Genomic DNA, 13,557 nt, shown 5'->3' on the forward strand with positions numbered 1-13,557 from the left:
GGGGTGGGGGAAAGTTGGCTTCGTGTTTAGCAAAAGCCACTGGTCCAAAGGCCAGTGTTGCCCGCGGCACCCCTAACCATCATTCAAGGCACCCCAGGGTGCTACTGGAAACCACTGGTGTAGGGAATGGGCTGCAGGTGTTCTTGAAGATACTGGCGGGTGATTGATTTTCCCAAGGCCTCTCAGTGAGCAAGTGCCAGAGTTAGTAATGAAGAAGTGTGCTTGCACACGAAAGCTCATACCAAGAACTAACTTAGTTGGTCTTAAAGGTGCTACTGGAAGGATTTTTTTTATTTAAACACAGAAAAGGAAACTATAGAAGCAATTTGCCACAAAACAAGAGGTTGATCTAACGATTCATGTGGAAATAGGAGCATTTCACCTGGAAATTACAGGAGACCCTACCAGCCACAGGACCCCAGAGGTGTAGCCGGTCCAGTATTCTCCCTCCTGCACCAATCAAAGCCTTCATTTATTGAGATACCAGCCAGACTTGCCTCGCCCCTGGGTTCCAACAGCCTATGCCCCTCAATACCAGTCTCCTGCCCACTTTGCAGGTGAGGTAGGAGGAGAGGCGGGACTTTGACATGAACAGCAGGCCCAGTGGAAAAACAGCTCCTTGGCTAGATCAAGGAAGGTTTTTCTCTTCCCCATTTGCATCAAACTGGAGTTGATCCGTGCGCCTGAATTATTGATGGAGAAGCTGCTTGTGCTGAGCTGAATGGAGTAGAGGGGGCTGGGCTGCTTGCAAAGCTCCTCTAACCCCCACCCCGCAGCTGAAAGGCAAGGCCAGGCTGCGGCAAACACTTTCCTTGCAGATCCTTTTATATAAAAAAGGATCAAGTGATGGGGAAGACCTGCTGCCAGTCAGAGCATGGAATACTAGCTAGGCAGACTTAGTGACCTGGCAGCGTAGGAGACGGTGTCTCCCTCTGTTCCAGCAGCCCCACAACCCCACCTTCCAAACACCGCTTCGAGATTTTGAAAAGATTGAGCGGTTTGTGCTTTTAAATCAAGGCACGGGCACAGATCAAGAATGTGGCACAGAGCTCCTGAACTCGCAGGTGGCGCCACTGCTCGCTCAAGAGCAGTGGCTTTTGCTAAACACGAAGCCAACTTTCCCCCACCCCGAAGCCTTTTTCAGTCTGCAAGTCCGCAGAGACCACTCTATACCTTTAAAGCACACCTGAGGCGCATTCTTTCCCTCAAAGGATTCTGGGAACTGTAGTCTAGCCCTCACAGAGTTACAGTTCCCAGCAACCCTTCCCAAACTACAGGGCCCATAATTCTTTGAGCGAGGAAATGTGTTTTGAATGTGCTTTAAAGACATAGCTGTATGCCCTCGCCTGCTCTACCTTCTTCATGACAGCCCTTCAGATATGTGGGGAGCTGCTATCATATCTCCTCTTAATCTTCTCTTCAGATTAAATTTACCCAGCTCTTTATAGGACTTGGGCCACACATCCATACCATATATTTAAAGCACTCTTGAATTTAAAAATGCTTGAAATTGAATAATTTTTTAATTATTTTGTTTTAAATGGCAAACCTGGAGCATCTACCCAGAAGTAAATTTACTCACAGCTGGGCCCCATTTGCACTGCACATTTAAAACTCTCGAACAGTCATGGCTTCCCCCAGAGCTTTCTGGGAGCTGTAGTTTGTTAAGGGTGCTGCGAGTTGTTAGGAGACTCCCTTAGTACCCCTCACAGACTTACAATTCCCAGAATGGTTTAGCAATCAATTCTCTTACTAGGGAACTCTGAGAATTTAGCTCTGTGAGCGGAATAGGCACCTCCTAACAACTCTCAGCACCCTTAACAAACCACATTTCCCAGAATTCTTTGGGAGAAGCCATGACTTTATTATAATAGTGCTTTAAATGTATGGTGAAGATGTGGCCTGGGTATACAGACACAGTACTATCATACTTGCCTTTTTCCTTTTGACACATCCCTTCCTGTCAATGTCCATCTTAAAATGTGATGCCCAGAACTGGGCACAAGATGTTCTTGAACTACAACTCCCATCATCCTCTTCCACTGGGCATGCTAGCTAGGAATGATGGGAGTTGTAGTCCAGTGTCTTCTAGTCACCTTAGCTTGAGAGAGGCTTCCAGGAACAGCCTTTGTGATTCAGACGCATTGCCAGCAAGTGCAGTTATGGGGAAAAATACATGCAGAGCAAAATAGCTCTAAATGACTCAGGCAAGTGAGTCTAGGCCACACGCCGACAGGATTAATAAAATCCCACGGAGTCATTAGCCAGTTTGACCTGGGGGGGGCTGGGAAATAATTGCCCTAGACGTGACAATTGGTCAGGCCACGAGCAGGGCAGTCGTTGAGTCACTCCCCAAAGAAAATGGTAGTGGAGAGTCAGTCCCAACAATCATCCCACTGGAATGGAGGGATTACATAAGACTTGCTAGTAACTATAACCTTTATTGTTTGGATTAAATAGAGCAAAGTGGAATTTGAGATGGTTGAATAAGAGCAAGCACAGCATCCACAATCCCTCACAGAGGGAGATGGCGGCAGCAGTTTGTGCACCAGATACTTCCAAGGTTAGATTACTGCAATGCGCTCTGTGTGGGGCTTCCCTTGCGCTCAACCCATCAGTTCCAACTGCCTGGACCAATGGTCGGGGATGAAGGGAGCTGTGGACCAAAGGCGCTGGCAGGTGCTAGGCTGTGGAAGGGCTGTGATCAGGTTGTGCCGGGTGCCAGGGAGAGTTCAGGTTTCATCAAGAGGCTGCTGGAACAAGGAAGCAAGAAGAGCAAGTGTAGCTTTTTCTGGGCAGCCTAAAAGCCAGCAGGCACCGGGATCTGCCTGCGAGGCTCATCTGAGCACGGCGTGGGAAGATGGTGCTCGCGAGGTAGAGAGCAGGAGTGGAAAACAGGGCTGTTGGAGGCTTGTTATTAGCAGAACTGGAGATTTAATCTTAGGCAGCACGCTAGGAAAAGCAACAGGCCAGCATTGCGTTTCCTAGAAGCGACACCAGGGGTCTTCCTTCTGCATGAGCAAAGCAGTCTGGTTGGCCCTGGGAGGTAGTGGCAGCAATCGCGCACAACGCAACCTGCACGGCGCACCTCGTGATTGCACATGACAGGTCCAGAGCGGGCAGCTGTGGGTCACCCTGGGCGATGAGGCGCTTGGGAAGAGGCTAAGGCAGGCGGGCATGAGGCCTATTGCTGCCGGGAAAAGCTTACCTGAAGGCATCTGCAGGTGTGCTGCAAGTGTAGAGGTTCATGAAAGAACATGTCGTTCCCAGGGAGCTGTGTTTTGGAGACGGTTCCCTTGGCAAATGGCCATGCTTTTTTTATTTCCTGAGATAGGAAAGGTTGTGCCTCGAATAGCTGGGTGGCAGGCAGAAATCACACAGGTGAAGCCCCCCGCCATCTTCATGCAGTCGTAGTATGTGGCCAGCCTGGCAAAAAAGTGGACTCATCTAGTATCTTATTATCTAATTTCTTTCCACAGGGCCTGTAAGACAGAGTTGTTCCGCCTGGCCTTTGGCTTAGAATCAGTTTGACTCCCTCCCCCTCTTTCTTTCTTTTTTCCCCTTTCTCCTCCTGTGATGAGGCTGCATTTTAATGTTTTAATGTTGTATTTTAATGTTGTTTTTAAGTTATATTTCAATCAACTTGTTTTTATTGTTGGTTGTTAGCCGCCCTGAGCCCGGTCTTGGCTGGGGAGGGCGGGGTATAAATAAATTATTATTATTATTATTATTATTATTATTATTATCTGCACCGGTGGTTTTTTTAGCCGTGGGTCCTCGGGTGTTGCTGGATTACAAAACCCATCATCTGCAGCCAGCTTTGCCAATGGTGCGGGATGATGGGAGTTATAGTCCAACAACATTTGGGGCCCCAAGATTGAAGAACACTGGTCTACACCAGGTGGCAGGGGTTCTCCAGAATTTCAGATGGGGGACATTCCCAAACCCATCTGGAGATGTTATTAGGGACTGAATTGTGCAAGCCGTACTTTTCTGAGGTTTTTAAGGGATGGGAAAATTCCTCATAGAATTGCCCCACTAATTCAGCTGTGTTAAAGGCACAACAGTGCCAGTGTGGCATAATGGTTAGAGTGTTGGACTAGGACCTGGGAGTGCCAGGTTCGAATCCCCACTCGGCCGTGAAGCCCACTGGGTGACCATCTTAGCCTAACCTACCTCACAGGGTTGTTGTGGGAAGGAAATGGGGAGGAGGAAAACCATATACACCACCTTGAGATCCTTGGAAGATAAAGGCCGTACACACAGAGAGAGAGAGCGCTCTGAAGATCTGGGCCAGACAACTCTGTATTATCTGAGGTAGATCACAGAACTACAGTTCCCAGCCCCCTTACAGCACCCAGGATTCTTTGAGGGAAAGTCATTTGATTTAAAGGTTCATTGGATGTGCTTTAAATGTATAATAGTGTGCAGTGCTTGCTGCTGCTGCTGCTTTTTTTAAAAAAAAATGTGCCGCTACTATGTGCCCTTGGGTATCACCCAGTAAAAAACCCCGCTGATGGTGTTGATCTGCCAGAAATTCTAGTTTAAAAGAGAGCTCCTCCGTGATATGATCGCATTGCTGTTCTGTTGCAAAGATTGTCTTGGCCAGAAGAGGGCGCCGGTGGCCTTTATGTATGGCTGCAGGGTTTGCAAATGTAAACACACCTTGGCAAAGGAATCAAGGGTTGAGTTTCTGTTTATGCCACCTGCTGTTCCTGTTTTGGAGCTGGCTCCTTGGTGTTCTGACTGCAACACCTGCCTTCAGGGCTGGTTGATTCGCACCCAGTGCCCCATTTGATGTCATTTTAGTTTCCCACCTATGTGGTTGCATTTTTTGAATCTGTACACACACACACACAGCATTACTAATTTCTTTTAACAAAATTGCTTTGTTTTATTTATTAAGAATATTCGAATGAGTTAAAGGAAAAGGAAAGGAAAATATAGAGGAAAACAACAATAACAACAGGGCAGTGGAATATAATTAAGATTAAAGAACTATATAAAACATATGTCGATGGGTGAACTTATTGTTTCCCTCAAATATACACTGATTCATGGGTCACTATGGTTTCAGTAAAGGTGTTGCAAATATCATTAAATTTATCCACACATAATCTTTGTCTGAAAACGATCCATTCAAGGGTTGCAAGAGTTGCCATGTCATCTATCCATTGATCAAAAGCGGTCGTATTTTTGTCCTTCCAATGTATCAATATCAATCTTTTGTAGGTGTAAGGGCACGTCGACCAATAATCAAGCCCCATATATTAGGTGTATAATTAAAGATAATGTTATCTTCTGACATTCCCCCGTAATATGTGAAAACAACAGCTCAAGTTCTTCAAAACACATTTCAAACCAGCATTAAAGCACAGTTTGTCCTGACAGCAGTGCAGTGGCCAACATCCTCTGCACTTTAGTTTTCAAAAGCATGTCTCATGAAGGTCTTAGCCTGCCAGTGGAAGGATATTATTGTTATTTATTGAATTTATATACCGCCCTACACCCGGAGGGCAAAGAGGGAGCCAGTCTAGCGTTTCTTGGGAGAAACTTCCATGATGTGGGGGCAGCCGCAGAAAAGGCTCTCTCATGTCACACCAACCATGCTTCTGGTGTTGATGGGACCGAGAGAAGGCGATCAGTGTAAATGAAAACATGAGACTTACGGTTTTGTTACATATGATTTTATTTTGGAGTTGTCTGTTTATTTTGGAGTTGTTTGTTGTAAAGAAGGTATATTATGTGAATAAAATAATAAAGGATTGGGGGGGGGAGAGAAGGTGTTTACCTGAGGATCTTTATACCTAGGCAGGTTCATATAGGGAGAGACGCTCTTTCAGGAAACCTGGGCCCAACCCTGACAACAGTAGTTGGCCGTCCATAGCTTAACGGCTGCCATCGTGTCCCCCCTTTTTTTCCAGCCAATGCCACCAGCGCCGCCCCCAGTGCCCCATCCCGCAGGATGTCCCAGCTGTCTTCCACCTTGAAACGCTATGTCGACGCTCCCCGCTACTCAGACACCTCGTCGTACAGCAAGGCCTCCACCAGCTATGGGAACTATTCTTCCTACTCCTCCAACCTGTCCTCCTCCTACCCGGACAAGGAGAAGATCAGCCTCAAGCCCACCGCGCCCTCCAGCTACCTCCGGACATCGGGCACCACCGCGTCCTCCTCCTCCTTGACCTACGACAGGCGGCTGCTCCAACGCCCAGACTCCAGTACCAGGCTCAGCCCCAGCTATGGACGGATCCCGGTGAGAACCCCGGGCAGCGGGGGGCTGAGCGGAGGGGCCCCCAGCTACTCCTATGGCAACAGCCCATCCACCAGCTACGGCGCCACGCTGGGCCGCAAGAAATCCAGTAGCCACTCGGACCTGGCGCGGGACATCACCTCCATGCACCTGTCGGACTCGTACCGCGCCGACCCGCCCCCTGCCCGTGCCTCGTACATCGCCCGTAGCCGCCAGGACCTGTGCCCGCTGCAGGGGTACTACCAGTCGGATTACGTCAAGGACTACCTGGAGTCCAGCAGGCGCAAAGGGGGGCGGTCCCCAGGCTCCGGCCTCCACGGCTCCACCCCAGAGGTCATCACGCCCACCCTGCGCCCCACCAGCTGCTCCTCGACTCAACCATGGGAGCGGACAGACAGTCGGACGGACATCTTGACCAAGGAGGCCCAGGTAGGGCTCTGCTCTGGCTTCGGGGATGGAAGTGGGGCAGGAGGCCTTGCATTGCAGGGCTAGGGAAAAGGGAGTTGGCGTTGTTGCTGCGTGTGTCGCAGGGCACAGCCCCAGCCTGAACAAGGCCTGTGCAAGGGGTTAGTTAGGAAGATAGGAAGCGGCCTCGTTCTTAGCCAGGCCATTGGTCCTTTTTAACTCAGTGCAGTTGTACCTTGGTTCTCAAACGCAATCTTTTCCAGAAGTCCACTCGACTCCCGAAAACGTTCGAAAACCAAGGCACAGTTTCCAATTGGCTGCAGGAGCTTCCTGCACTCAATCGAAAGCCACGTCGGACGTTCGGCTTCTGAAAAACGTTCAAGTCACGAGGCATTCGAGAACCAAGGTACAACTGTATTGTGTCTACATGGGGGGGGGGCACACTTCTGCTCACCCTGTGCCTAGAAAGCACGGGTCTGACCAGTTTTCCACTGTGCTTTCTAGGCACGGGTTTGAGCAATTTTGCCTTCCCCCCGCCTTTCTCCTCTGGCAAACCTGCTCTTTAGTGCTACATGAGAACTGCACGGGTTAATTCTGTGCCCAGAACAGCTGCCTACCAGCTCCATCTGGTATGCTGGCTGAGACCCTGCTTGCCTGCCCGCTGTCTCACCAGGGTGGCAAACGCTCCGGTTATCTATCCCGCTTGGACTACTGCAGTGTGCTCTGCGTGGGGCTACCTTTGAAAGTGACTCAGAAACTTAATCCAGAATGTGGCTGCCAGACTAGTGACTGGGAGTGTCCGCCACGACCATATAACACCGGTCCTAAAGGATCTTCACTGGCTCCCAGTACATTTCCAAGCACAATGCAAAGTGCTGGTGCCGAGCTTTAAAACCTTAAACTGCTTTGGCCCAGATAACTGAAGGAGCATCTCCACCCCCATTGTTCAGCCCGGACAGTGAGATCCAGCTCTGAGGACCATCTGAAAGTTCACTCCCTGGGAGAAATTACAGGGAACCAGGCAGTGTGCCTTCTCAGTAGTAGTGCCCGCCTTGTGGAACACTCTCCCATCAGATGTCAAAGAGATAAACAATTATATGGCCTTCTGTAGACATCTTAAGGCAGCCCTATATCAGGAAGTTTTTAATGTCTGGTGTAGTGTGCATTTTTTTGTATTCTGTTGGAAGCCGCACAGAGCGGTTGGGGCAACCCAGTCAGATGGGCCGTGTATAAGTAATAAATTATTATTATTATTATTATTATTATTAGTATTACTATTATTATTATTATTATTACTATTACTATTACTATTATTAACAGCAATCCACTTAAAACCCAGCTGCTGTTTGTTCTGATTCTGCACTAGAGATTGGGTTCCCAAGGGAAAGCTTGCAGAGAAACGGATGTGTGGATTAGCCCTGTGTGGCTGCGGGTCTCTGGGATTTCAGGCAGGGGACATTTTCAGCTCTGCCTGGAGATACCAGAGATTGAAGTTGGGGCCCTCTTCCTGCACAGCAGATGCTCTATGACTGAGCTACAGCCTTTCTCCAATAGGGAAACCTCCAGTTTGAAAAATGCATGTACCACCTGGGCTTAAAGAGCACAAATAGCCATTTAATTGATCCACTGGTAAGATATTTCTTTAAAAACAAACTTAAAAACCTCTTTTTCGGTAGGCTAAAAAGATGCCCTGATTCATCAAGCTTGTGGGCTTTAAAATAATTACTATTCTACAGCTCCTCTTAAAACTGCAAGTGGCTAGTGACATCTTAGAAGGAGCATTCCCTCCGGGGTGAGAATGCTGCTCGTGAGGCAAGTGTGTGGGAACCACAACTCCCATCAGCCCCTGCTGGCATGGCCAGCAGCCAGGGATGATGGGAGCTGTAGTTCACCAACCTCTGGAGGGCAGAAGGCTTCCCCACACCTGTTCTAAAGGCATCCTCTAGCCCTTAAGGTGTTGTTATCGGACTCCAGCTCTCGTTATTCCTGATTGTTGGCTGTGCTGACTGGGGCTGATGGGAGTTGGGAGCCCAACAACCTCCAGAGGGCACCGGGTTGGGGAAAGCTGCTTTTAACACTGGAACTTGCGGACATCCCCAAGAAGCTTAATGTTGGAAGGTTTAGGATGGGCAAAAGCAAGTCACTTCTTCACACAGCGCATAGCTAAACCTAGACGGCTTTAAAAGAGGATGAGACGAATTCATGGAGAAGAGGGCTATCGATGGCTAGTAGCCACGGAGGCAGTAATGTTTCTGAATGCCAGCTGTTGGAAACCACAGGAGAGGGAGAGGACTCTTGTGTTCAGGTTCTGTTTGAGGGCTTCGCAATGACATCTCTGGCTGATTGCTGTGAAAAAAGGATGCTGCACTGGATCGGCCCCTGGCCTGATCCAGCAGGACTTTTCTTAAGTTCTTAGGTTCATAAGGTGATGGCGCTTTGCTGTGGCACAACAGATTCAATTGATCGCCTAAGGTTCCTTTAATCTGGTTCCCCATCCTTCAGTGCATCCCGTGTTGCTCTTCCAAATTCAGCACCAGTTTGCTCCATTTTGCAGGCTTAAGTTTGCTTTAACGGTTGCTGGATTTGCTTTGCTTTTCGGGCACAGAAGTTGCTCCTTGGCTTCAGCGAGTAAACACACCAAGCAGGAGTTTTTGTCAAGTGGAAGAGATCTGGTTCTTTTTGTTTGCTTTCCTTTCCAGGCTGTCTGTGTGTGGAATAACAGGTTTCACTGGCTTAGCATACTGTGTGATATTTTTCTGCAGGGAGCAGGGAAGGGATGGAGGTTAGTTCCAGGTACCCACAGCCCTCTTCCCCTACTTCAGAATTATTGCTGGTTAGGATGGGGGCATGCAAGTTTTGGTCATTTTGAAACTCACTCAGAGCTGAGCACTAGGTAAATCTTGGCTTATGTTCAGCTCTGGGTCCATGTTGGTCTCAACTTCCCATGCGCTTCTGGGTCTTTTCTGCACCTGGGGCCTCCAGGAAATGCGGTCATGTCACAGCGGCCTGGTTTTGTCATGCCAGGGTCAGGTCAAACGTGGCCAAACTTGAGTCACTTGTTCCCACAACCAGCCTTTGCCCCAGGCTCTCTGTGTTCCTGGATCAGAAACACCTGAGCAGCTGCAGTGCGAAATATTTCTGCAAAGAGCAGTGTCGGTCACCGACGTGCCCTCATGGATGCAGGGCCAAGGAGAAACCAACAACTGTCTGGAGCGAATGGAAAGTTCTGCCGGGCATGGATTTAACTCTCTCTGGTTTCTGTTCTCAGAACGGCAGGCTTAAGCAAAGCCTGTTCAGGTTTGGTTCTTGTAACGCGACATATTATTGAGAGCCATATTATTATATTGAGAGCCAGTGTGGTGTAGTGGTTAAGAGCAGTCAACTCGTAATCTGGGGAACCGGGTTCGCTTCCCCGCTCCTCCACATGCAGCTGCTGGGTGACCTTGGGCTAGTCACTCTTCTCTGAAGTCTCTCAGCCCCACTCACCTCACAGAGTGTTTGTTGTGGGGGAGGAAGGGAAAGGAGAATGTTAGCCACTTTGAGACTCCTTAAGGGGAGTGAAAGGCGGGGTATCAAGTCCAAAACACACTCTCTCTCTCTCTCTCTCTCTCTCTCTCATATAATGTGCATTGGCCAGAATGTTCATTTGCATGACAAATGCCTTTACTTCACACTTCTTGTTCACCTTGACAGGCAGAAGTCACGGGAGGTGGGCTCCAAGCTGTGTTAGAAACTCAGATATATAAGCTAAGCACCAAATCGCTCCTTAAAAAGAGGGTTATGGCCACCAGAACAGAATACCTAGTTGCTATTTTGGAGGCAGACGGCTCGAAAGTCGAATTTTTTCAATATGACTTTTTGGTTCCTGAAATTCATTCTGATTGTGCAGATAAAATGTAATGGGTAGAATTCTACAGGATGTGCTGCTGGTGCATGCAAAAAAGAAGAAGTCGAGATTGATCCAAGGATCCCCAGACATGCGCCTACGGATGGCAGAGACGTCAGGCGCCATCCTGGCACCTGGGCATCTTCACTTGGTCGCAAGTGGCCGATAGCCAGGTGCAAAGTGCAGCTGACAAATTTCAGACACTGGTTCCAAGGTAAAACAAGCTTCCCGTGTCAGGATGGAGAACCTGTGGCTCTTGCTGGACTACAGCTGCCATCTTTCTGGTTGTGGCTGGTGGGAGCAAATGAAACATAGGAATCTGCCGCGAGATAATCTCGTTCAGCATGGTTTGGATTACTATAACTTGGTGTGATTCTCCAGACTTTCAGACAGGCTGTCTTCCCTCTTAACTGGAGATACCATCGGGAATTGTGAACTAGCAGCCTGCACTGGCATTCCTGCCCAACACGCAGACTAATCTCTGTTGCAGGAATGTTAGTGCAGTTTTTATTTTATTTATTGGATTTATATACAGTGGTACCTCGGGTTAAGTACTTAATTCGTTCCGGAGGTCCATTCTTAACCTGAAACTGTTCTTAACCTGAAGCACCACTTTAGCTAATGGGGCCTCCTGCTGCAGCATGATTTCTCTTCTCATCCTGAAGCAAAGTTCTTAACCCGAGGTACTATTTCTGGGTTAGCGGAGTCTGTAACCTGAAGCGTATGTAACCTGAAGTGTATGTAACCCGAGGTACCACTGTACTGACCTATACCCGGAGGTATCAGGGCAGTTCACAGAAAAGATCACAATATATAAAATCGAAACAAGAACAATAACCCAATAATAACTCCTCCCCCCCCCCCGCAAAAAGAGCCACATTTTAAAAGGGTATAGGATGTCCATCAGGTCAACCAAAGGCCTGGATAAAAAGGAACGTTTTTGCCTGACACCTAAAGGTGTATAATGAAGGCGCCAGGCGAACTTCCCTGGGGAGAGCATTCCACAGACGGAGAGCCACTGCAGAGTATTATTTTGCTTCATTCCTCCTATCCTACAGTGACTTGCACCCTGAAAGCTAAATAAACGTATCTGCGTGCATCGCACGACGCACGCAAACATGACTTCTAGAGCACAATACTCCCAAGGTAGCCAAGTGCAACGAGATACTACAGCGCATGATGATATTGACATAGTTACCGTGGTTAGTTATTAACTATAAATGGATAATACACCTGTTACGCCTAGGAGGGCAGGTTCTGGGGGTCGCTCCATTATCCTATCTAATGTGCCGTGTGTGAGACCTTCCTAAAAGCGGGGAGAAAGGAGAAAGGTGAGGTGACCTGCCTAAGAAACACATCCTGGGGCACAAGCCCTAGGTATGGAGCCCTGCCTCAGATTAAGACCCCTCAATGCCAAGATTCTCAGGCCTTCTTGCCCTTGGGACTGAGTCTCCTAGGGAGGACCACTTCCTCCCAGTCCTGGCAGCAAAAAGGTGATCTGGCAGCAGAGCTCAGAGCCTGTGTAATTAAGTCTCCCTGTCAGTCTCTCCCTCCCTGCTTGGCACTAGTCCCCTGAGTTTATGTAACAGGTATAATTGTTTAATGCTTGCTTAAGAACACACACAAACTCTTGCTATGTCAATAGGCCGCTGTGGAGCAGATTAGAGAAGGTCTGGGGTGGGGCCCGCCGAGAGGTGCTCCCCAGAGTGTGTCACGGACTGAGACAGCTGTCTCAGCACATGGAGGTGTGTGTGCACGTGTGTATATGCACACAGGCGCCTCAAGGGCGTGCTTCCCTGGTTCTTCCTCTGCGCATGATAGAGCAATGTGCAATTAGTTCGCCTTTAGGGATGCGACGCGCGCAGAATGTTTGGCGCATGAGCTCACACCCGCAGCACACCGTCAGAGCGCTTTTGTGTCGCATTTAAATATTCGTGGCTTCCCACTGAGTCCACAGCCAGCCCTCAGCAGAGGACCCCAAATAGTGACACTGTAAGGTTCCCAATTTATTTCCCCGTCCGTAAGTCTATAAAGTCATTGTCCTTAGATTGGTGTCAGGCAGGGACCCTTTTGAAGCAGACTCTCACCATTTTCAGGCCCACATTTTCAGTTTTGAATGGCATACCCATTCAAAGTGCGAGAGTGATGGCTGAGGGTGCTGCTGAGCATGCACAGAGTGAATTCCTTTCTTGCCTAAGTAACTGCAACTGGTCTCCATGTGTTTAAGATTGGAGGGCAGGACTTTCACATCGTGCTTTCGAGAGCCTGTCATGTGCTCACCCCCTTTTCACAAATAAATATTATTGATAGGGAAGGACGGTTGAGAAAAATGAGGGGGTCATATAATTATTATTATTATTATTATTATTATTTATTTTAAAAAAATCAGTGGGACAGTCCAGCTAATCTAAGTACAGTGGTACCTCGGGTTACGAACTTAATTCGTTCCATAGGTCCATTCTTAACCTGAAACCGCTCTTAACCTGAGGTACCACTTTAGCTAATGGGGCCTGCCGCGCCGCCGCCTCGCAATTTCTGTTCTCATCCTGGGGCAAAGTTCTTAACCCGAGGTACTGCTTCCAGGTTAGTGGAGTCTGTAAGCAAAACCTCCACAAAGAATGTTGTTTCTGTGGTTTGGAATCTCCATGGAGAGATTTAAAAACATATTTCCTAAGCTTGTTTCCTGGTTACGTTCCCAAGTGAAGTAAGACGAGCAAAAGCATTTCGTCGAAGCCTTCATCCTTCTATTTGTGCGATGCAGTTTTGTGTGCGAAAACAAATCCCCTAAATAATGTTGCTTTCTATGGTTTGGAATCTCTGTGGATGGAGACAGTCTATCAGAGTAATACTTGCGGAGGGGAGTGGCAGCGCATGCCCTTTTTGTGAGCTTATCAGGGGCATCAGATGCGTCACTGTGGGAAGCAGGAGGTTGGGCAAAGATGGATCTTTGCTGCCAACCCTGGCAGATTCAGAGCTAAGGAGGCACAGCGGTGATGCCCAGATTGGCGTTGGA

At 48.5% G+C, this 13,557-nt stretch overlaps 1 protein-coding gene across 6 annotated transcripts in view; it reads left to right on the forward strand.

Moving 5' to 3' along the window:
* USP2 (ubiquitin specific peptidase 2) overlaps nucleotides 1–13,557 on the forward strand; it is a 77,312-nt gene that overhangs the window by 19,917 nt on the left and 43,838 nt on the right. For all 6 annotated transcript variants that reach the window (XM_080983526.1, XM_080983527.1, XM_080983528.1 and 3 more), the window contains one exon: nucleotides 5,925–6,682. In XM_080983526.1, coding sequence (XP_080839652.1) covers nucleotides 5,925–6,682 — 758 coding nt within the window. The remainder of the gene's footprint in view (nucleotides 1–5,924; nucleotides 6,683–13,557) is intronic.

This window comes from Podarcis pityusensis (genome assembly GCF_964106645.2).
Source record: "Podarcis pityusensis genome assembly, chromosome: 15".
In the NCBI taxonomy this organism is placed as follows: domain Eukaryota; kingdom Metazoa; phylum Chordata; class Lepidosauria; order Squamata; family Lacertidae; genus Podarcis; species Podarcis pityusensis.